This window comes from Mustela lutreola, chromosome 1 (assembly GCF_030435805.1).
Source record: "Mustela lutreola isolate mMusLut2 chromosome 1, mMusLut2.pri, whole genome shotgun sequence".
In the NCBI taxonomy this organism is placed as follows: domain Eukaryota; kingdom Metazoa; phylum Chordata; class Mammalia; order Carnivora; family Mustelidae; genus Mustela; species Mustela lutreola.
In genome coordinates this window covers 12,000,978-12,027,129 of record NC_081290.1, presented here as the reverse complement: position 1 = coordinate 12,027,129, position 26,152 = coordinate 12,000,978, and the positions used below count along the sequence as shown (strand labels likewise).

Genomic DNA, 26,152 nt, shown 5'->3' with positions numbered 1-26,152 from the left:
GAAATGGCAAGGATATGGAACTTTGAATTTTTAAGATGAATAGAAATATTTTACTAGAATTAGAGTCCCCAATGAATGAGGCATCAAAGTAGTAATGGTTGTATGGAGTTAACTCTAATCTCTCAAACAATAATGGTTATGGTATGTTTTGAAAGGCAGGTTTTATCTTCACTTGACATTTCCTAGTTAATGAGCCAGATTTAGTGTATTTCCTTTTGGTTTTGTTATAAATAAGCCTCCCAGCTTGGGGACATGAAGATGATGGAATGTACGTGATTTGTGAAGAGATGTCCTGGTGTGAGTTAGCCATTTTGGGGACTGGAGAAGAAGTGTGATCATCATTCACCAGTGAACATGGTATGCTAGATCCAGTAGGAGGGAATAATTTACTTGTGTTCTTTTATGCATGCAGTGAGGAAGAATAGTCATACTCTTTTAATTGGATTGAAATATAGGTAGGGTTAAAGCAGTAATTTCACCTGATTCACCCTAAAACATTCCAGGCAAACTACAGTGGCAGTAAAAGCCTGTCTTTCCAAATCATAGTTTTGTTCAAGTTTTTCTCCTTTTATAGTTAGAGATTTAAAATCTGAAATACATATATATTAGCCAGATAAACTTTTACTTATGAATCTAAATAAAAATAAAGTATGCTTTCCTATAAATAAGACAAGAAAGGTCTATGCTCGTATTTAAAATGAATATTTAGCATTTTATCGGTCACTAATGTTATATGTCTTTTATCTTAAAATATTATAAGTAATTAAAATTATTATGGTTTATGTTTTTAAGTGTAATCTTTTATGTTCCTGAATTCCATTAAGGAGTAATAAATGGAACACAAATACATCCATATATAGACCCTATACTAAACTCTATTGTTCCCAGATGATTTCTCAGTTAGAATTAGCTTTACAGTTAATGTTAAGATTTTTTTTTAAGATTTTATTTATTCATTTGTCAGAGAGAGAGGGAGAGAGAGCGAGCGAGCACAGGCAGACAGAATGGCAGCCAGAGGCAGAGAGAGAAGCAGGCTCCCTGCTGAGCAAGGAGCCCACTATGGAACTCCATCCGAGGACGCTGGGTTCATGACCTGAGCTGAAGGCAGCCGCTTAACCAACTGAGCCACCCAGGCGTCCCAAGATATTTTAAAATAAATAATTTTAGGTATTTTCTTGGAAAATCCTGAGTCTTTATGGTTCTGTCTTTTGCATCAATAGTTTCCAAATGAACAATAAAATTTAATGGCATGCCATGAAATAAGGTAGGGTTCTGAAAAATTACAGAACTTGCTCTTATTTAGTAAAATGAACCAAATTATCAGCAGTAACAACCCAATAATAGTCTAAGGCATTAGCTATCAAGATCATCATTTACGAGAAACAGAAAATCATAGTCAGCCTAACTGAAGCTCTTAACACTAGGTCCAGCTCCTGAAATAATGGTATCTATAATGTTTTGAAAATTATGACTTAAACATTCATTTTTTAAAAATATATTTATTTGACAGAGAGATCACAAGTAGGCAGAGAGGCAGGCAGAGAGGAAGGGAAGCAGGCCCCCTGCTGAGCAGAGGAGCCTACTGCAGGGCTTGATCCCAGAGCCCTAGGATCATGACCTGAGCTGAAGGAAGAGGCTTTAGCCCACTGAGCCACACAGGCGTCCCTTAAACATTCATCTTAGTAAAAGTCACTTGATTAGAATGTGTGTGAGAGGGAGCAAAAGACTACTAGCACTGAATTTTTAGTTTAGAATCAAGGCAAAGATTCCCTTTTGGGGAGCAATACATTGACCCTTTTGTCTAAAATACTCTGCAAGTAGGGCTTAGAATAGATGGTTTTAGATAGATTAGTTCCACCAAAAAAAGCTACACAAAATTGCATTTGAGTTGACCTTCTTATCTACCTCCTGAATTTCAGCATTAAGCCATACAAATGGGATATGTTTTTTTGTTTGTTTGTTTGTTTGTTTGTTTTTGACAGACAGAGATCACAAGTAGGCAGAGACACAGGCAAAGAGGAGGAAGCAGGCCCCCTGCCTAGCAGAGAGCCCAGGACCCTGAGATCATGACGCGAGCCGAAGGCAGAGGATCAACCCACTGAGCTACCCAGGCGCCCCTCAAATGGGATGTTTGAACTATCCTTTGAGTTTTGCCTCTCAATGAAAATAATTGAGTCTGAGATAACGTGGAAACAAATTTAAATATAAAGCACTTATACACATTCAGAGTAAATACTGAGAAATCTAGATGACATATGCCTTGATAACATATGATATTAGGAAAGAACCATAAAAATGATTGGCTTAGAATGTAATTAAGCATAATACATAGTTCAAAAAAGAGGAGAGTTGAAGTAAAATAGCAATGCAGGGGTTTGGGGTTCCTGGGTGGCTCAGTGGGTTAAAACCTCTGTCTTCGGCTCAGGTCATGATCTCAGGGTCCTGGGATCGAGTCCCGCATCGAGGCTCTCTGCTCTGCAGGGAGCCTGCTTCCTCCTCTCTCTCTGCCTGCCTCTCTGCCTACTTGTGATCTCTGTCTGTCAAATAAATAAATAAAATCTTTAAAAAAAAAAAAAGAAAATGATAGAGAACAAGAATCAAAATATTTTAACATATAGAATGCTGAAATTTGGTGTCTCTGAAATAGACATAAAAAGTGGAACCAACAAACATTTTGATAAATAACAAAAAAAAATTTTCTGAGAAGAAAAATAATTTTTATTCCAAATTAACAGTATTGAAAAAATATACTATAACCCAGGGGAAATATAGAAAATAGCTTATCAATATACATCATTATTAGGTTTCTACACTTTAAAAAAAATTATTTTTTCCAGACTGAAAAATAAAACAAATATAAATTGATGATCAGACAGGCTTCAAATTCCTATAGAAGGATTTAAAGCCAGAAGACCATGAGTCATATTTACACAATTCTGAAGAAAAGAGAGAGCTAAATATCTTATATTCAGAGAGATGAGATATCTTCCTTTTCATTTTTTAAAGATTTTATTTATTTATTTGACAGAGAGAGAGGGAACAAAAGCAGGAAGAGCAGTCGGCAGATGGAGACGGGGAGAAGCAGGCTCATGGAGCCGGGAGCCCGACACAGGGCTTGGTCCTGAGCTGAAGGCAGACGCTTAATGACTGAGCCACCCAGGTGCCCCAAGATATCATTCTTATATTAAGGCAATCAGAAAATATTGTTAAGCTTGATCTCAGGAAATTTGATATCCATGAGTCTTTATTGAAAGGAAATTTCATATAATATATTCAGTTAAGAATGATTCTAAAATATTTTAGAATAAAGAATCTCAGAATTAATGGCAAATGTTGATTCCTTTAAGATAAAGCAAAAAGGCTAAATTTGAGGAAAATAAGCGGCTAAATATTGACAAACTAAAATCTTAAGTAGTACATATTAGAGATGAGATTACTTCTATTTTTTGGAAATGAGATTATTTCTATGGCAGTTCAACTGTTGCTAAAATCAAAAATGCATAAAAATGAAAACTTAAAACTGGATTCATGTATTAATTATTAATCTTGATGAGACTTTTCAGAGAAAAAATTAAGATATAATGATATGTACCTAAAGTTAAATATAGTTTATAGATTCATTTCAATTAATCTTTAACTAAGACAAAATTCAAAATTTTGTTTAAGAATTCATACATAGTAATAACCAGCATTTATAAAGTTATTACCTACTCAGTATCTCTTCTCCCTGTGTATATGCATATAGTGATGAGTGATATATAGCCAATGTTCATGATGGCCATTTTTGAATGATAAATGAATTATCATTATCAAAGTGAATTATCACTTCCAATTTTGTACTTACTGAATGGTTATAATATTTAAATAGGTATAGATATTTGTGTCTATATGAACAAGTAGATTGTTCAAAAAATGTCTAAGAATTTATGTGATCATTAAAATGATTGATTTTGGAAAAAAAAGGGTTGATAAAATATTTGAAGTAATAGTATTTTTTCCCCAATTTTAGCAAATTACTTCAATGTTTGGAAAATGAAATAATAAAGTGGTTTTTATATTCATGTTATAGTTACTTGAAATTAAATCTGTTAACAAAATCATAAGTCATTGAACACTTCCAAGTAGGATGGGTAGCATAATCAATGGAAAGCCTTTAAAAACAGTAGTACTTACGAAGGTTCATTAATGACTGTTCTCAAGGCATTGAGCAGATCTTCACTGGTCATTGTGCTTATGTCCACCTCCACAGCCGCTCCTTTGGCCTTCATGTGAGCGATGTTATCAGGTTGATCAGCAAACATAGGAACTCCCACCATAGGAATCCCATGGTAAATAGCTTCATAGATCCCATTGGTTCCACCGTGAGTGATAAAAGCTTTTGTTTTGGGATGACCTAGTTTAGGAATTGAGTGAGGATTTCATTATAATAAGGTAACAGAATTTTAGAGAGAGATAGGGGAAAATTACAGATTAACTCAACAAAGAAAGAATTTTTTTCTGAGAGCACATGGGCTCTTGCTATCTCAGAAAACTATGACCCCAGAAAAGCGGGAAGGGATTAGCTTCCTCTGCCTTGTCTGGAAGGACTTTACAGAGGAGAAAATATCTGAACTGAGACTGAAACTTGAAGAGTAATGAGAGTCTTAACTGAAATGCTCTTTTGTGAATCAAAGAAAGCATTGAGTCTATAAAATTAACTGTCAATTCTTAAATTATTTCTGCTTTAAAACTGCAAGTAAAATGTGATATTTTATTTTTTTCTAGCTTTATTTATTTTTTTAAATTTTATTTTAAATTCCAGTATAGTTAACATACAGTGTTATATTAGTTTCAGGCGTACACTATAGTGATTCAACACTTCCATACATCACCCAGTGCTCATCACAGTGCCCTTCTTAATCCCCATTGTCCATTTTATCCACCTGCCCACCACATCCCCTCTAATGATCATCATTTTGTTCTCTACCGTTAAGAGTCTGTTTCCTGATTTATCTTTCTCTCTCTTTTATTTTTCCTTTGCTCTTTCTTTTGTTGTTGTTATTCCTTAAATTCTTCATATTAGTGAAATCATGAGTATTTATCTTTCTGACTTATTTCTCTTACCATTATACTCTTCTAAGCTTCATACATTCTCTTGCATATGCAAAATTTGGATGGCTGAATAATATTATTTACATATACAGATCAATCAATAGATTAAAATATCTATTATCTATCTATCTATCCATCTATCTAATCTATTGTCTATCTATCTAATCTATTGTCTATCTATCTACATCACTTCTTTATTCATTCATTGGTCAATGGACATGAGCTGTTTCCATATCTTGGCTACTGCAAATAATGCTGCTATTATATAGGGATGCCTATATACCTTCGAATTAGTCTATAAATACCCAGCAGTGTGATTACTGGATTGTGGGATAGTTCTATTTTTTTTTTTTTTTTTTTTTTTTTTTTTACTTTTTGAATAAACTCCATACTGTTTTCCACAGTGGTTGCACCAGTTTTCATTCCCTCCAACAATGCAAGAGAGTTTGTTTTTTTCATATCCTCTACAACATTTGTTGTTTTTTGTGTTTTTAATTTTAAACCTAAAATGTGACATGTTAAGCTATTAAGTATTTATTGAATTATTTGCTGTTGAATAGTTGCCTTACTTGTCCATTATTCAAAAGTACAGTTTTCTTTCCCTCAGTCTTACCAAGAAGATCATTTTGGGGTATCCAATCATAGAGACGAGTGTTGTCTCCTAATGTGGCTGGTTTCTTTCCTTTGTATCTCCATAAAACCTGTCAAAGAAAGTGCTTTAATTTTGCAAGTAAAAACACACAGTGAGGTCATCTTAATGCTGTAGAGTTTATAAACCATGTGGCCCACTACTACTTTATGTGATAGTGAAAGAAATGGACATAAGGGTTAGTTTGCAAACACGGAGATATAGTAGGTCTGTTTGTATCAACCATGTCAAAAAGAGCTTGAACTAATAGTCCATTATGTATAGTTTTATCATTTTTATATTTACCACTTAAAAGTTCTGAGGTATGAGATTATAAGTGAAGGCATATAAAATAGAAAGACTAGTTTTATCAATCAGAGCATGGGGGTTTAAAAAAGCATTAAAATAAACATGACTATTGGGGCACCTGGGTGGCTCAGTGAGTTAAAGCCTCTGTCTTCGGCTCGGGTCATGATCCCAGGATCCTGGGATCGAACCCCACGTCGGGCTCTTTGCTCAGCAGGGAACCTGCTTCCCTTCTTCAATCTCTCTGCCTGCCTTTCTGCCTACTTGCGATCTCTATCTGTCAAATAAAAAAAAATAAAAAATAAAAAAATAAAAAACACGGATGGGATTAACACGCCGGGAAAACCCAGCTCAATGTCTAGTAATGGCTAATTTCCATGAATACATGTTTCTTTCCCCTCTATCTAAATAAATAAATAAATAAATAAACATGACTACTGTGTGAATTTACTAATGTTATAAGGGAATCCTAACTTTCATGTTTCAATTATAATGCTTTCCAAAACTATAATTAGTTTCAAATTTTTGTTGTCTGGTTGTTGAATGATTGTCTTTCCTTCTTTCTTTCTTTCCTCTCTCCTTCCCTCTACCTCCCTCTCCTTCCTCCCTCCCTTCCTCCCTTCCTTCCTTCCTCTTTCTTTCTCTAGCACTTTCTATAGTTTTCGAGGGAGGAAATAAATTTGCTTTATTTCATTTTCTAATGAAGTATCGTGTTAGAATGTTAGCCTTTTGTTATATACTTTTTGCAGGTGGGGGGAGCTCTGTAAGACTAAGTTCAGATTAAATATTAATAGATGGCAAACTTATTTTTAAGTGTTTATTTTATTCAACAATTCCATACCTCACCCACTAATCATCATGACAATGCACTCCTTCCTTAATCCCCATCACCTGTTTAACCCATCCCCCCCACCCATCTCACCTCTAATAACCATCATTTTGTTCTCTATAATTGAGTCTGTTTCTTGTTTTTTTTTTCTTTTTCCCTTGTGCTCATTTGTTTTGTTTCTTAAATTCTACATATGAGTGAAATCATATGGAATCTGTCTTTCTTTGACTTCATTTCTTAGCATTATACTCTTTAGCTCCATTCATGTCTTGGCAAATGGCAAGATTTCATTCTTTTTTATGGTTGAAAAAATATTCTATTGTATATGTTTACCACATTTTTTTTTCAAATTTTTATTTACATTTTCGTTAGATAACATATAGTGTAGTGTAATATTGGTTTCAGTAGAATTTAGTGGTTCATCACTTATATAATACCGTATCTTCTTTATCCATTCATCTGTCCATGGATAAATATAATGCTTCCATAATTTGACTATAATAAAGCTGCTATAAACATTGGGGTGCATGTTTCCCTTTCCATTAGTATTTTTGCATCATTTGGGTAAATACCCAGTAGCACAATTACTGAATCATAGAGTAGTTCTGTTTTTAACTTTTTGAGGAATCTCTGTACTCTTTTCCACAGGGGTTGCACCAGTTTGCATTCCCAACAGTGCAAGAGAGTTCCCTTTTCTCCATATTCTCAGGTGGCAAACTTTTAAAAAAAAAAGTTTAGAAATAAAAATTCAAAGGTTTAACAGACCTAATTAGTATGCTCATCTTTATGAAGTTTTATATATTTGAACTAATATACCAACATGAAAAGTTCTAGGGTATTCCATAAATAGGTGTATATAAAGAGTAGAAATCTGGAACTATAATGACAGCAAAATTAAATTGAACATCATAAATCAGAAAATATATATTGTTTGATAATAATAATATTAGGATTTTTAACTGTTTTTAACTGTAGAAATTCCAATTTAGAAAGTCTAGGCTACTACTTCTAAATCAACTAGATCTTGATATATTGTCAATAAAACTTAAAAATAGAAAATATACCCTTGAACGTAATTCCTATCTACTCTGTATATAACATCTCTCTTTTCTTGGACCTTGGAACTAACACAGTTGAGAATTTGGGGGAGTACTCAATGCAGGTCATAAGATTTCAAATAGTAAAAAGTTATCAGGATCTTAACATTTTCATCTCTATTTCACTGAAAATAAATGATCGTATAAGAAGATGTATTTCCATAATAATGCAAAGGCTTACTAAGCAAATGATTACATGTGCCTCAATACACCATTTTAATATTTTAAGGAATTTTTATTTGAAGGTGGTACCAGTTATGCTCAGTGCTTCAGTTCTGATCTAGAAAAAGTACTGTTAGTCACATTTTCACTCCAACTGGCAAAGCAGCTATTCACCAGGACCCAAAGTTGTACTGACCTTCTGTGGAATCTGGGCAAGGGCTGAGGCAATGAGATTGGCTTTTTCATCTGTGAGGTTTTTGACCATTGATCCCAGAGAAAACACCACAATACCATCTTCACCTGAACTTTGGACAAATTCTTCCATTTCCTACAATGATAAAATTCTCTTTATCACAAACATGTAGGATCACAGTGGGGGCTGGGGGAAGTTCACCTACTCTTCTAAATAGCAGAGTCAAGAGAAGTGTCAGAAATGTTAGACTGGTTCTGTCTTCTGCCACAGAGAATCATCTAGTATCTTCAAGAGGAAATATGTTTCTGGAAAACTGTGGCTTAAATATATAATAAGTGATCACAAATAAAGGCATAGAGCCAAACCATTAAACAAAGTGAATAAGCAATAAGAGACAGCTCTTCTCATGGTTCATGGAAATCTTACCCTCAAGGCTTAATTTTATGAACCAGCAGAGATGTTTGCAAACTCAAAAATATTCCTTGTAAAAAAGCCCAAAAAAAGGGTCCTAACTAGACTTTTAAAATGTGTATCATGTCAGTTTGTAGCCAATAAATTTTGAATAAATTAATCTAACTCCCTGTTAGGCATTCAGGATATTTTTCTCGTGTTTATTCTTTCCTGATTAATGGGGCTAAAAATGATTTTTTTAAAAGAATTGAGATATATAGTAATACATGTTAAAAGTAAACTTCTATCATATGATCTCCCTGATATGAGGAAGTGGAGATGCAACATGGGGGGTTAAGGGGGTAGGAGAAGAATAAATGAAACAAGATGGGATTGGGAGGGAGACAAACCATAAGTGACTCTTAATCTCACAAAACAAACTGAGGGTTGCTGGGGGGAGGGGGGTTGGGAGAAGGGGGGTGGGTTTATGGATATTGGGGAGGGTATGTGTTATGGTGAATGCTGTGAAGTGTGTAAACCTGGAGATTCACAGACCTGTACCCCTGGGGATAAAAATATATTTTATGTTTATAAAAAATTAAAAAAATATACTTTTGGAAAAAAAAAGTAAACTTCTATTTTTTAAATCATGATAACATTTATGAAACAGTGCTTCTCTACCTTCCCACAAGTAGCTGACATACCTTAATTTGAAACTTCTCTACAAATAAAATCCTTTGGGTCTCCACTTATAGTTGTGCAAGTTGCGCATTGCAAAGTCTGGTCTGAGGTCTTTTGCATTCTAATTTATGTGAATGTCAACTTCTAGATATGTATCATGCATTTCCTGTGCAATTATTTGTGGCTTCCCTGCAATATTTCTCAATATATTTATTGCATTTCTTAATTATATTTATTTATTTAATCAATGTATTTCTCAATTTAAGGCTAATAAAAGGAGAAGGATGATGTCATAAATAAAAGCTGACTGCTCTTTTAGTTTAGATAATGTTAGGAAACTATCTTTGAAGTCCCAGGAACTGGTATTTTACCATTTTGATTCCTCTTTGTAAGAGAGTGATTGAATAAACACACACACACACACACACACACACACACGTATATGAAAACTTACACATCTAGAAGTTGGATCCTTGGCCGTCTTTCATTGCTTTTTTTTCTGTGAGTGCAGTGACTGGCATAATTTTTTCATCAGAGGTATAAGCTGTGATTGATGTTCATATTGCCCAAATGTTTGTATTAGTAACTGGTTTTGGAATGGAATAAGTCCCCCCCCCCCTTGTAAAACATGTTTGAATTGTTTTGTGAAATTGTGTAGATGAAAAGTGAAGATGGGAAGATGAATATAATAGTGTGGCATGGGTATTATCCACTGAACCAAAGAATATGTCCTCTTTCTATACCTTTGTTTAGATGTTGGTTTATTTTTTGCTGTAATAACACTCAATAGAGCTGACCTGCAGCTATAACTTCACTGGTAAGAAAAGCATATTCAGAATCGTAAAATAAAATTTAAACTTAAATATACATATTACCCTAAATAGAAATCAAAAACTATCCTGAGAACACTATTTAACCTACAGTCTTCTACAGAGGTTATGTTCACTTACCTACAACCCAAGCAAATGAGTGTCCACTTCCTCAATCCCTTGATAACAGTAGTTAATGATAAAGATAGTTAAATACAATATTACAGTATTTTTTTCCATGTTTATCTATTTTCTTTTACTTATCAATAAGGCCTCTTCCAATATTTTTGGCTGTCCATATTTATTTGTTGGTGACTTTGGAATGTGGTACCATTTTCATTTCAGAAAAACCAGACATCATGATCTTAAAGAAAGAATTCAGTGTTCAGGTCTTTAAGTCCTATGACTTCTTTATTTTTATGACTCCTAATCTGTTTCTAATGCTCTTTGCTAAAACCTAGACCTTGTATTACCCAAATGATTACTAGAAATATTCACCTGAAAATTTCTTTGGCTCCTTAAAGTGAATAGATCCAATACTGAATTCATCATTTTCATCTCAAAAAAAGTTTTTCCTTAAATTAATTTTTATCTTGGTAACAATTACTATTATCCAAGAAGTTCTACCTGATTTCACGTCTTCTGTCAACACTTACTTCTTACTGATGAAACTCTAGAATCTATGTGAGAGTTCTCATGAAAGCATCTTTATCACTTAAGCAATAATAGTAACTGTCCCAATTCATAACTCCATCATGCTTGTTAGAAAGCTATAGGAATCTCCTAAGTAATTTCCAAGACTTTGGCTTCCTGTTGCTTCAGTCCAGCACCCAAACTGTAGACACACTAATATTTTAACTTTCCCTTGAATCACTTCTTCCTTTAGCCAAAATACCAAAGTGAAGTCCAAAAAAGGTAATATCAGTCATAAGAGACCCCTATGATTTGTAGAGTTGGCGTAATAAAGAGCATTTCTCTGTTACTGAGGCAGTACACTTTAAAGAAAAATCAACATTATATCATAAGGTACAAAATAAATCCTCCACATAATAGACCTACCTTAGGTAATGGTTTGGCAGGTTTACAATGCAGCCCTCCTACAAACTCAAAATTAGGCAAGTATGGGCGAGGAAATTCAAAATCCCAGTACGTCCTGATTAGCCAAATTTCTGCTTTTCCCATAATCTCACATAATGTAGTGGGTCTTCCTGTAGAAAATGAAAAAAATTTGTGTGGAGATAATTAGTATATGCTTTTGGGGATACAATTTACACTAATTTACTGACAAGCTATAAGAAAAAAATAAATCTAAGTCTTCTAGATTATTTATCACATCTAGCTATTAAAAGGCAGAGAAAATTAACATGTTAAGGAGGGGAAAAGAAAGAGAACGAAGGAAGAAAGGAAGAGAGGGAGGGAGGGAAGTAAAAAACAAAGAAGAGAAAAAATGAAGAGAGAGAGGGAAGAAGAGCGAAAGGAGGAGAGAGGGAGAGAGGGAGGGAAGAAAAAGGAAATAAGAGAAGAAGGATGAAAGGTGACAAAGAGGAAGGTTGAGAGGATTTTTGGGTAGGGAAAGTAATGTGCAAGTGTAGTTTGACAAGAACAAATTCAATAAAATTTTAACCAGAACTCCATTTACTGATGAACTTAATACTCATTGTTTCTCTCCAATTAAATGGCAGATAATAGGTTAGCCCCACTATATCAACATCAAATTCCCTCTCGATGGTTTCTAACTTCTAATTAGGAATGTACCTCCACCTTCTGACTTGTTATAGTCTCTGGTTCACTCATAATGTTAAAGAACCCCACCAGCATTTGTTTGCTTCATCTTCCTGAATCAAGTCCCACCACTTTCCACCACAATTGTTTTGCCACTAGTTTCTTAGCTGAAATTCCCTGAATAATTCATACCCAATACAACCCCCTTTGGAATGTGAAATATACATGTACATACCATCAATGTCATAGTTATTTCAGTGTTACCTTTAAATGATGTTTTTTGAAAGGGAGATTCTAAGTATTAATTTTAGAAGATTTACAGAGGGGATGAATGACCCTCTGTAAGTGACCCTCTGCAAGTGACCAAGTCAACCATATTTGGACACAGAAAACATGTTTTGCATCTAAATAAATAAAAACTCATATAAGAATTCTCCTTTCTTAGAGATTACCACCAAAGTTGGTGATCATATACAACACAGACTGGATAGTCTCTTTTTAGAGTCATTGCTTTGTAGTGTTTGAATTTACATCTGAGGTTATAAATGCGAATGTCTTAATTTGATAATGAAGAAAAATTTCTCAAGGACACTCAAGTTGAAACTGCCAGAGACTGGATAAAAACACCACTTCACAGCTTCTACATCAATATATTTAAGTACTTTAGAGGTTTGTCCCATGTGTGTGATGTCCTTTCTTGATTACCAACGCCTTAGGTGAAATTGTTGTGTATAAGTTATAGACCATGTTTTGAGAAATACTTAAAGTATTTACTAAAATTCTTTATCTGAAGCAGTGATGCATGGTTACAAATATAAGGTCAATGAAAAGTAAAGAGAATAAAATTGAACAAAAGTATACAAATATTGGCAAATAATTTCATAAGACAATTTAAATGCTATGTTGAGGGATTATAAAACAAAATATAGAATTAAAATTTACCAGCAAGATTTTCCTATAATTAAATGATTCACACAAGCCCTATTATGAACACAGTGGAGAATGATATAAATGAGGTATTAAATTTGAGTTACCATGTCAATATTATTAATGTTTTAATACAGTGTTATAAACCTACATGATGAGTTTACTAAGGTGATTTTTAATTTCAAAGAGTTCTTAGAGATAACCTGACTTTATAGCAAAATGCCTTACAGTAATCCAGATAGATAGGAATGAATTTCAATGGAGGACATTTACCGGTTTCTCAGAGATAAGTCATGTTAGCTGGGTAAATATCTAGAGAAAATCTTTCAAGGCTAAAGTTATTAATTTCTTTTTGAAGATGTGTGAGGAAACTAACATGTATAATTTCTGATCATTGTTTAAAAATTAATACTTTATGGGTAGGGTATGTGCTTTGGTGAGTGCTGTGAAGTGTGTAAACCTGGCGATTCACAGACCTGTACCCCTGGGGATAAAAATATATGTTTATAAAAAATAAAAAATTTAAAAAAATTAATACTTTACTTTTTCAGAACAGTTTTTGGATCAGAGTAAAATTAAAGGAAAGGTGGAGATATTTCATATCCCCTTGCCTTCACACATGCATAGACTCTCCATTATTAAAATCCCCAAACATAGTGATACATTTGTCATGATTAATGAACTTACACTAGCACATTGTACCATCTGAAGTCCATACTTTACATTATATTTAACTCCTGATGTTGTTAATTTTATGAGTTTGTACAAATGTATAATATATAATAATATTTTCACTGCCCTAGAAGTCCTCTCTGTTCTGCCTATTCATTTTTCTTCCCACCCTACTCCTGAAAAACATTAATTTTTTTGTTGTCTTCATAGTTTTGCCTTTTCCAGAATGTCATATAGTTGGGTTTATATAGTAGTAGTCTTTTCAGATGGCATTCTTTCACTTAGTAATATGCATTTAAGGTTTTTCAATGTCTTTTTATGGTGTGATAACTCATTTATTCTCAGCATCAAGTGATGTTTCATTGTGTAGATCTACCAGTTTATCCCTTCATCTACCAAAAGACATCTTGATTGCTTCCAAGTTTGGGCAAATATGAGTAAAACTGCTATAAATATCCATGGGCTCATTTTTCTGTGGACATAAGTTTTCAGCTCATTTGGGTAAAAACCAATGACTATGATAGTATGGTAAGAGTATGCTTAGTTTTGTAAGAAACCAACAAAATGTCTTCCAAAGTGGCTATACCATTTTGCATTCTCATTAGCACTAAATGAGTTCTTTTTCCACAACTTGCTAGCATTTAGTATTTGTCACTATTCTGCATTTTGGCCATTATAACAGAGTGTAGTGTTACTCATTATTTTAATTTACACTTCCCTCATGACATATGATATAGAGCATCTTTTTGTATGCTTGATTGCCAACTATATATCTTCCTTGATGAGATGCCTGGCTTTGCCCCATTTTTGATGGTGATAGATGTTTTCTTACAGAATTTTAAGATCACACACACACACACACACACACACACACACACATCAGAGGGAGAGAGAGAGAGAGGGAGAGAGAAAGAGAATCTTAAGCAGGTTCTATGCCCAGTGTGTAGACTGACACGGGACTGTGTCACAACCCTGAGATCATGACTTGAGCTGAAATCAAGAGTTGGATGCTTAACTGACTGAGCCACTCAGGCACCCTTAAAAATATTTTAGATAACAGTATTTTGTCAGATGTAACTTTTGCAAATACTTTCTGTCAATCAATGTCTTATCTTTAAATTTTCTTAACATTGTCCTTTATACAGTGGAAGTTTTTAATTTTAGTGAAGTCCAGCATATTCATTATTTCTATTGTGTGCCTTTGGTGTTGTGTATAGAAAGTCATTATTATACCCAAGATCATCTAGAGTTTTCCCTAGGTTATCGTCTAGGAGTTTTATAGTTTTGCATTTTACCTTTAGATCTATGATTCATTTTTAGTTAAATTTTGTGAAAGGATCCAAGTCTGTACCTACATTCTTTCTTTGCATGTGAATGTCCAGTTGTTCCACCATCATTTCTTGAAAAGACTATCCATTGTACTACTTTTGTTTCTTTGTCAATAATCAATTGACTACCTTGTTTGGGTCTATTTTTGACCTCCGTATTATTTCCTTTTCTTGTCTTATTCCCTTAGCTAGAACGTTCAGTATTATGTTGACAAGGTGTAGAGAAAGATGATATCTTGCCTTTATCTAACCTTGGAAGAAAAGCTTTCCATGTCCCATTATTAAAGATGATTTTAGTTGTAGGTTTTTTGTTTTGTTCTGTTGTGTATTTCTAGCTATAGGTTTTTGTTTTGTTTTGTTTTTCTAGCTGTGGATATAATTTATCAAGTTGAAGAAGGTCCTTTCTATGCCTAATTTACTGAAAGTTTTAAACATGAGTGGCTTTTGGATTTTGTCAAATAATGACAAATTTATTCAACAGAAACATTCTGAAACATTAGTTAAAGCTCAGGACAGCTATGACCTCTCAATTCTGTGTTTAGGATTTACTGCTGGCAGATTCAAACAGGTGTTTTCTTGTAGTTTTAGGTTGGTTAATGGACCATCGGCCTCCTACTACTGGCATCAAGGTATTTACATAAAAATGACCCATCTGAGGGGGAATCTAAGCAGTAAAATCAAGTAAAAGTCAAGATTACTGAATGTTGAACCAGTCTTGCATACCCAGGATAAATCCTACTTGATGGTGGTATATAATTTTTTATACACATTGTTGGATTCAATTTGTTAGCATTTTGTTAAGGATTTTTAGATTTATATTTATGAGAAATATTGGTCTATGCTTTTCTTTTATTGCAATGTATTTATCTGGTTTTGATATTTGAGTAATGTTGGCCCCATAGAATGAGTTAAGAAGTATTCTTTCTGCTTCTATCTTCTAAAAATGATAGTAGAAAATTATTATAATTTTGTTATTAAATATTTGGTAGAGTTCACCAATAAACATACCTGAGCCCAATGCTTTCTGTTTTGAAAGGGTAATTATTAATTCAGTTTAGTAGATATAAGCCTTTATAGATTGTCTACTTCTTGTATGAGATTTGGCAGATTATGTCTTTTAAGGAATTGAATTTTTTAAGGAATTTGTATTTACATTGATTTGTAATACATATTCAAGTATTACAGGTTACAGGTCAGTAAGACAAACAGCCTAAAGAAAATGGAATTGCTATTCACCTCAGAAAAGGTCTGAGGATAAAGGCTAAATGATTCATCAGTTTTAGAGAACATTATGGCAAGGATATAAATGCAAAAAATTTAAGACAACATGTTTTGTAATACCAGAGTTGGAACAACCCAAGTAGCTCTAATGACTAGACTAGTTAAAAGATTTGTTACATCCATTAAAATTAATACTATTATGTGAATGTAAAGAACAATGTAAATTTCAAAGTATTTTATAGACAGTTGTAAAATCTAGATTTGGTGAAAAGAAAGGCAAAAATGAATATTTAGGGGGAAGAAGCAAAATGGCAGAGAAGTAGCAGACTGAAATGACATCAGGTCACAGGAGTTCAGCTAGATAGATATCAAATCATTCTGAACACCTACAAACTTAACAGGATATCAAAGAGAAGAAGAGCAACAATTCTAGGAACAGAAAATTGTCCTCTTTCTGAAAGATAGGACCTGCAGAGAAGTGAATCTGAAGCAATGGGAAGATAGACCATGGCGGGGATGGGATGGTTCCCAGCAAGCATGGAGAAGTGGAGCACAAAATCAGAACTTTTAGAATTTAGACATCACTCGAGAGGCTAAGCAGGGGTAGAGCCTTCATGGGGACAGTGTGGTCTCAGGTCCTGCAAGGTCACAGAAAGATTGGGGTGTCTGAGTGTGACAGAGCTCCCAGGTATCAGAGCAGGGAAGCCAACTACAGAGATAGAGCCAAGGAGTAAGCTCTCAGCTCAAGGTTACCTTAAACTGTGATCTGTTGTGTACTTGGGCCACTGCTCTTTGAGCAGGGACTCCACAAGTGGCAGATCTGGGGAGACTCACCTTCCTCCTCTGGAGGAGCAGCATAGCAGGAATCTGGTGTGTTTGGAGACTCCAAATGGGGTTGTGCACCAGAGATAGAAACACTCAGTAACAGGCCAGGTGAGCTCAGAGTGCAGCTGGAGAATAGGGAGACAGGAGTGATTGACCGCTTTTCTCTGAAGTCACATGGAGGAGTGAGGCCCTGAGCTTTTGGCTCCTCTGGGCCAGAGATTAGGAGGCCACCATTTTCATTCCTGTCCTCCAGAGATCCACAGAAAAATTCAGGTAACAAAAGCTCCCAAGAGCAAATCCGAGCAAATTTCTTAGCCTGGACCCTGGCAAGAGTGATGCAATTCCACTTCCAAAGGCAAAGACACTTGAGAATAACTGCAACAGAGCTCTCCTCCAGAAGATCAGCAAGAACATCCAGCCAATATCAAGCTCACTGATCAAGGAGAACAGCACAGCTCCAGAGCTAAAGGAAAGCAATTCATGGAATTCATGGCTTTCTCCCCAAGATCCTTTAGTCTTGCAAAGTTAAATTGGATTTTTTCCACTTTATTTTTTTTTTCTTATTCTAACTTTTTGTTTAACTTTTCTTCTTTCTTCCTTTAATTTTTTTTAACTAGTTCATCTTAACAATAATTTAATTAAAAAAAAACTTTTTAAACCTTTATTATTATAGTCATATTTTAAACTTCATTGTATATAACCTTATTTTTTTGTATACATATAGGTTTCTTTTTTTCTTAAAAAAATTCGGAATGCAATTTCTTCTAATAGATCAAAGTATACCCTAAATCTAGCACAGGGCTTTGTTCTAGTCTCCAGCCTGAGCACATTCTCTCCTCTTTTTTTTTTTTTTTTTTTTTTATTTTTCCAAGCAACTTAACATATCAATTAGTTTTTTTTTAGAATTTTTTTTTGTTTTCATCTTTACAGTCATATTCCATCCCTTCATCATGTTTATCCTTATTTTTGTATATACATAAGCTTTTCTTTTTTTTTTTTTTAATTTTGTGAGGAAGTTTTCTCTAAGAGACCAGAATACACCCAAAATCAAGTGGGTGGCTCTGTCTGCTTTACCAGTCTAACACATATATATTTTAAATTTTTTTTTTAATTTCTTTGTAAAATTTCTTCTCCCCCCACTTGGGGTCTCTTCTATTTGGTTAGCATACATTTTTCAGGGGTCTTTTCCACCCTTTTAGTATTTTATTCTCTCATTCATATATTCTTATCTGGATAAAATGACAAAATGGAAAAGCTCATCACAAAAAAAAGAAAAAAGAACAAGAGGCAGTACCAACAGCTAGGTACCTAATCAATATAGATATTGATAATATGTCATATCTAGAATTTAGGATGATGATTCTCAAGGTGCTAGCTGGGCTCAAACAAAGCATGAAATAAATTAGTGAAACCCTGTCTGGAGAAATAAAATCCCCTGCCTGAGAAATAAAAGACCTAAAATCAAACCAAGTTGAAATAAAAAAAGCTATTAATGAAGTGCAATAAAAAATGGAGGCTCTTACTGCTAGGATAAATGAGGCAGAAGAGAGAATTAGTGATATAGAAGACAAATCACAGAGAATAAAGAAACTGAGCAAAAGAGACAAACAACTACTAGACCATGAGGGGAAAATTTGAGAGATAAATGATACCATAAGATGAAGCAATATTAAAATAATTGGAATTCCAGAAGAAGAAGAAAAAGAGAGGGGAGCAGAAGGTATATTAGAATTATTGGAGACAATTTCCCTAATATGGCAAAGGGAACAAGCATCAAAAACCAGAAGACACTGAGAGCCCACCTTCAAAATCAACAAAAATAGGTCTATACTCTATCATTTAATACTAAAATTTACAAGTATTAGTGACAAAGAATAAATCCTGAAAGAAGCTTGGGACAAGAAGTATGTAACTTACAATGGTAGAAATATGAGAATGGCAACAGATTTATCCACGGAGACCTGGAAGGCCAGAAAGGACTGGTATCATATATTCAGAACACTAAATGAGAAAAACATGCAGCCAAGAATACTATATCCAGCTAGACTATCATTGAAAATACAAGGAGAGAGAAAAAGCTTCCAAGACAAACAAAAAAAATTTTTTTTAATTGCAAACACCAAACCAGCCCTACAGGAAATATTGAAAGGGGTCCTGAAGCAAAGAGAGAGCCTGAAAGTAGTAGACCAGAAAGAAACAGAGACAATATACAGTGATAGTCACCTTATAGGCAATACAATGGCACTAAATTCATGTCTTTCAATAGTTACCCTGACTGTGAATGGGTTAAATGGCCAAGACACAGAGTATCAGAATGGATAAAAAAGCAAGGCCCATCGATATGTTGTTTACAAGAAACTCATTTTAGACCCAAAGACACCTCCAGATTTAAAATGAGAGGGATGGAAAACCATTTACTATGCTAACGGACATCAAAAGAAAAATGGGACAGCAATCCTTACATCAGATAAATTAAATTTTAAGCAAAAGACTATATTAAGAGATGAGAAAGGACACTATATTATACTGAAAAGTGTCTGTCCAACAAGAAGATCTAACAATTTTAAATATCTATGCCCCTAACATGGGAGCAGCCAATATATAAACCAATTAATAACAAAATCAAAGAAAACACACCAACAATAATACAATAATAGTAGGGGACTTTAGCACTTCCATCACTGATATGGACAGATCATCCAAGCAAAAGATCAACAAGGAAATAAAGGCCTTCAATGACACACTAGACCAGATGGACATCACAGATATATTCAGAACATTGTATCCCAAAGCAAGAGAGCACACATTCTTCCTTAGTGCACATGGAACATCCGATTGTTCCCTGCATGTTTTCAAACAATTATGCTCAAAATTAGAACTCAATCACAAGGGGAAAGCTGGAAAAAACCTCAAATACATGGAGGCTAAGGAGCATCCTACTAAAGAATGAATGAGTCAACCAGAAAATTAAAGAAGAATTGAAAAAATTCAAGGAAACAAATGAAAATGAAAACAAAAGTGTTCAAAATATTTGGGACACAGCAAAGGCATACCATAGAGGAAAGTATATAGTGATACAAGATTTCTCAAGAAACAAGGAAGGTCTCAAGTATACAACTTAACACTACACCTAAAGAAGCAGGTGAAAAAACAGTAAAGAAAGTCTAAACCCAGCGGGGGAAAAGAAATAGTAAAGACCAGAACAGAAATCAATGAAATAGAAACCAGAAGAATAGTAGAACAAATCAATGAAACTAGGAGCTGGTTCTTTGAAAGAATTAATAAGATTGATAACCCTGGCCAGACTTATACAAAAGAAAAGAGAAAGGACCCAAATAAGTAAAATCATGAATGAAAGAAGAGAGATCACAATGAACATCAAAGAAATACAAGAAACTGTAAGAGTATATTATGACTAACTAACTATATGCCAGCAAATTTGACAGTCTGGAAGAAATGGATGCCTTCCTAGAGACATATAAACTACCAAAACTAAACTAGGAAGAAATAGAAACCCGAACAGACCCATAACCTGTAAGGAGATTGAAGCAGTCATCAAAAATCTCCCAGCAAACAGGAACCTAGGTCCAGATGGCTTCTCAGGGGCATTTGACTAAACATTTAAAGAAGAATCAATACCTATTCTCCCAAAACTCTTCCAAAAAGTAGAAATGGAAAGAAAATTTCCAAACTCATTCTATTTGGTCAGCATTGTCTTGATCCCAAAAACCAGACAAAGACCCCAACAAAAAGGAGAATTACAGACAAATATCCTTGAGGAACACAGATGTGTAAATTCTCACCAAAATACTAGCCAATAGGATCCAACAGTACATTAAAAGTATTATTCACCACGACAAGTGAGATTTATTCCTGGACTGTAAGCTTGGTTCAACATCTGCAAATGAGTCAATATGATACAATACATTAATAAAAGAACAAGAACCATATGATCCTCTCAATAGATGCTGGAAAAAAATTTGACAAAATGGGGCATCCTTTCTTGATCAAAACTTCAATGTGTAAGGATACAGTGTACATACCTCAATATCATCAAAGCCATCTATGAAAAACCCACAGCAAATATCATTCTCAATGGGGAAAAACTGAGAGCTTTTCTGCTAAGGTCAGGAACACAGCGGAGAGGTCCACTATCACCACTGCTATTCAACATAGTACTAGAAGTCCTAGCATCAGCAATCAGACAAGAAAAAGAAATTAAAGACAGCCAAACCAGAAAAAAAGAAGTCAAACTCTCCCTCTTTGGAGATGATATGATACTTTATGTGGAAAACCCAAAAGACTTCACTGCAGAACTGATAGAACTCACACAAGAATTCAGTCAAGTGCCAGGATATAAAATCAATGCACAGAAATCAGTTGCATTTCTATATACCAACAGCAAGACAGAAGAAAGAGAAATTAAGGAGTCAATCCCATTTACAATTGCACCCAAAATAAGATACTTAGAAATAAACCTAACCAAAGAGACAAAAAATCTGTACTCAGAAAAGTATTAAGAACTCATGAAAGAAATTGAGGAAGACACAAAGAAATGGAAAAACGTCCTATGCTCCATGGATTGTAAGAAGAAATATTGTAAGAATGTCTATGCTACCTAAAGTAATCTACACATTTAATGCAATCCCTATCAAAATGCCATCCATTTTTTTCAAAGAAATGGAACAAATAATCCTAAAATTTATATGGAACCAGAAAAGTCTCCAAACAGCCAGAGCAATGTTGAAAAAGAAAGCCACAGTTGGTGGCATGACAATTCCAGACTTCAAGCTCTATTACAAAGCTGTCATCATCAAGAGAGTATGGTTCTGGCACAAAAACAGACACATAGACCAACTGAACAGAATAAGGAGCCCAGAAATGGATCCTCACCTCTATGCTCAACTAATCTTTGACAAAGCAGGAACGAATGTCCAATGGAAAAAAGACAGTCTCTTCAACCAATGATGTTGGGAAAATTGGACAACCACATTCAGAAGAATGAAAATGGATCATTTCCTTACACCACACACAAAAATAGACTCCAAATGGATGAAAGACATCAATGTGAGAAAGGAATCCATCAAAATCCTTGAGGAGAACATGGGCAGCAACCTCTTTGACCTCAGCCACAGCAACTTTTTCCTAGAAACATAGCCAAAGGCAAGGGAAGCAAGGGCAAAAGTGAACTATTGGGACTTCATCAAGATCAGAAGCTTTTTCACAGCACAGAAAGCAGTCAACAAAACCAAAAGACAACCGACAGAATGGGAAATGATATTTGCAAATGACATATCAGATAAAGGGCTAATATCTAAAATCTATAAAGAACTTCTCAAAGTCAGCACCCAAAGAACAAACAACCCAATCAAGAAATGGCAGAAGACATGAACATACATTTCTGCAAAGAAGACATCTAGATGACCAACAGACACATGAAAAAGTGCTCCACATCCATTGGCATCAGGGAAATACAAATCCAAACCACAAGGAGATACCACCTCACATCAGTCAGAAGGACTAAAATTAACAAGTCAGGAAATGACAGATATTGGAGAGGATGCAGTGAAAGGGAAACCCTCCTACACTGTTGGTGGGAATGCAAGCTGGTGGAGCCACTCTGGAAAACAGTATGAAGGTTCATCAAAAAGTTGAAAATAGAGCTACTCTATGACCCAGCAATTGCACTACTGAGTGTTTACCCTACAGATGCAAATGTAGTGATCCAAAGGGGCACGTGCTCCTGAATGTTTATAGCAGCAATGTCCACAATAGCGAAACTATGGAAAGAACCTAGATGTCCATCAACAGATGAGTGGATAAAGAAAATGTGGTGTATAGACACACACACACACACACACACACACACACACACACACACAATGGAATACTATGCAGCCATCAAAAGAAATGAAATCTTGGCTCTTGCAACAATGTGGGTGGAACTAGAGGACATTATACTGAGCATGATAAGTCAATCAGAGAAAGACAGTTTTCATATGATCTCCCTAATATGAGGAATTAGAGAGACAGAGTGGGGGTTTAGGAGGGTAGGGAATATAAACTGAAACAAGATGGGATCAGGAGGGAGACAAAGCATAAGAAACTCCTAATCTCACAAAACAAACTGAAGGTTGCTGGGGCAAGGGGGAGAATTGAGAGGGTGGTTGGGTTATGGACATTAGGGAGAGTGTGTGATATGGTGAGTGCTGTGAAGTGTGCAGCCTGGCTATTCACAGACCTGTATCTCTGGGGTAAATTATACATTATACGTTAATAAAAATAATTAATAAAAATGAATATTTAGTAATCCCTCCTATTGACAAAGAAAAAAGTTGTATATAAATACTTCTGTTTAGTAATGCATAAATAATGTCTTGATGTAAATACAAGCATAGTTAATATTACTTACATAGGAGAAATATGAAGCCCATTATCATTCATTATATATAGTTTTGTTCTGTTCCCATTTTTTAGCCATTTGTATTAGTTATTTTTATTATGAAATTGAGAATGAAGTTATACTCATGATGATTCAGAATTCCCTGATAAAGTCAGGTGGGAATGCAGGATTGAAAATCAAGAAAAGTGCATACAGCAAACAGACAACCCTGTTAATGATGATAGAATTAAAAATTTTCCAAAGATTCTAAGGACTACATTTATTTCATAATATTTAAATACAGAATCTTATACCTTTCCCCTATTATGCATACCATGACAAATGGCCTGAAAATTTATTGATTAGAACTGGGAAACATCTCAAATTATTAGGATATATTTATCTTTCTATGTATTGCATTTATTTCTGAGAATAGAATTGAGGCCAAAACCCTGTCTTCTTTATTTTAAATCCATACAGCACTACACACTGCCTACACTCAGGTAGTGCTTCCTGGTTCTTAAATTATTTATGGTGAAATCAGAATAGTATAAATTTAAATCATGTATAAAGCTAAGGATTTTAAAAATGGATTCCTTTGAATATTAGCTTGTGAAACAAAGCATCTATTGGAAATTCAGTGTTATGGACTGACTTGTGTTCCTCTAACATTCATATGTTGAAATCTGATTATATTTTGAGATAGGCCCTTTAAAGTCAGAATAAACTCTTAAATTCAGATGAGGTCCTAAGAGTAGGCCCTAATCCAATATCACTGGTCTCCTCATAAGAAGAGGAAGAGACACTGGGTTTATGCATGCACAGAAGGAAGACCATGTAAAGATATAGCAAAAAAAAAAAAAAAAAAAGAGAGAGAGAGAGAGCGAAAGGTAGACCATGTACAAGCTAGGAGCATGGGCCTCCAGAGAAATCACCATCTCTGGCAACACATTCCTTGGTCTTAGACTTCTAGCATCCAGAACTATGAGAAAACAAATTTTTGTTGTTCATGACAGTCTGTGGAATTTAGTTGTGGCAGACAGCAAACTAATATAACCAGGGAGTTAAGTTAGTCAATATTTCTAATACCCAACTTTTGCTTGTCAGTTCATGTTTCTTCATGATTCTCAAAAACAGTTGGAGTAGAAGCCAGCCTCAGTTGATCGAATGAAAGTTATATATATAAAACTTGCAAAGCAAAACCATTCTTTATTGAAAAAGCAAGCAATTAAAAGTAGAACATGTATTGTATAATTAGTGAAGTAAAAAAATGCTGTCTTTCAACAACTCAAGCTATAAACTTTTTTAGCTTTCTATTTAATTTTTCAGGTGTCTGTGTAGTGCTTCCTTAGGAAGTATAAAACATCTAGAAAACTTTTCAGTATGACCAGCTATGATGAAACAGTTCACATAAGACTTAGTGAAGTTTCATCCCACTATTATGAGAGAGATAAGAATGGCAGGGACTCTGATCCAACAGAAGAATAATATACATTTTGAATAGTAATCCATGAATCTCAAAATTCATGGGTCAAAGTTCCAAAACCATATGCCAAAGTTAATCCCATCACTAATGTAGTTCAGGTTTCAGCTTATTACTGGAATCAGGCAAGGATATTATCTTACTCTTACAACAAACATTACACTTTTTTTTGATTAATAAAAAGCCAAAGCTTCTCCGCTATGAAAACTCAGTATACAAGACTTATTTGTGATATCCTATATCTGATTTAAAAAAATAATCTTCCATTAGACTGGCATTTATTAATGTGTTTTATATTTTGTTTTGCTTTGATAAGTCTATTATGTATTGAGGTATCTTACAAAATGGTTAGATGACTGTAAAAAAAAAAGGGTGAACATGACAATATCTTTCTTGCCTCTCCCTCCCAATTAGTTATTGATAATAATAGTTCATGGCCATCACCTACAAAGTTTTACATGGGCCTGAAATTTTTAAGACTTTACATTTTCCTAGACTTTTATTAAACCACCTAAGTTTCTTTACAAAACTACTTTATAATGAAAAGCTATCTCTTACCTAATGCTTCACTGTAAAACTGGTCCCAAACCTGAGTGTCCAGTGGGTGGATCCAGAAGTTAATGAAGATGGAAAACATTATATTTTTTACCCTTTGCAGAAAGGTCATTCTGTCTGTTAGTCCTGCCATGGAAACAGGCACATAGGAAAGTGGAGTTGGAAGTTTCCCACAGTATTGCTGCACAGTATCACCTATAGAAAACTTCAGTGTGTACACAAAAGGGACTTTCAGTAACTCAGCAATCAGCTCTCCACAGGGTAATTCAGGATCTATGACCATGACATCATAGTTGGTTTCCTGGAGCTTCTTCATGAATGAATTGTTGTAGACTACACTCTCACACATAAGTTTTAATTTTCCAGTTATCTGAACAAAGAATTCTTGCAGTTTTATGGCTGACTGCCATTGTGACAATGTTGGCATAACATTAGCAGCCATGTCTAAAAAAGCATTCAAATTTTCTTCAGCCTCCTCTTTGTTATATGGCATAGAGATTACCTCAAATTTCAATGTGGAAGACTTGCTGTAATCAATGATGAAACTCTCTGGAGAAACCAACACAGTCACTTCGTGGCCCCTTTCCGTGAGCTTCTCCAGAATAATCCTCATATTGAGCCAATGGCTCATGTCACAGGGCCACACCAGGACCTTCCCACAAAATCCACAACTAGCACAGCAGAGCTGCAGCAGTACAATTGCTGAAATCCATTTCTTAGACACCATGACAGCAGTTCCCTCACACACTGCTCTACAGAGGTTAAATGTTTCCTGGGCATAGAAGGGAAGAGGCAATTTAGATACAGATCAAGTTAAAAATTAATTTCTAGAGTTAGGAGATGACTATGCA

The 26,152-nt window shown here is 34.6% G+C and overlaps 1 protein-coding gene across 6 annotated transcripts in view; it reads right to left on the bottom strand.

The window, feature by feature from the left end:
• Window positions 1-26,152, bottom strand: part of LOC131823517 (UDP-glucuronosyltransferase 2A1) — a 60,741-nt gene that overhangs the window by 2,197 nt on the left and 32,392 nt on the right. For 2 of the 6 annotated variants that reach the window (XM_059159972.1, XM_059159945.1), the window contains 4 exons: window positions 11,246-11,394; window positions 8,310-8,441; window positions 5,705-5,792; window positions 4,174-4,393 (listed from right to left, as the gene is read on the bottom strand). In XM_059159972.1, the coding sequence (XP_059015955.1) occupies window positions 4,174-4,393; window positions 5,705-5,792; window positions 8,310-8,441; window positions 11,246-11,394 (589 nt within the window). Of the gene's footprint in view, window positions 1-4,173; window positions 4,394-5,704; window positions 5,793-8,309; window positions 8,442-11,245; window positions 11,397-17,150; window positions 17,192-17,664; window positions 17,672-25,304; window positions 26,070-26,152 lie in introns of those variants that run through there. The other 4 variants (XM_059159990.1, XM_059159955.1, XM_059159981.1 and 1 more) reach the window with 3 other exon arrangements.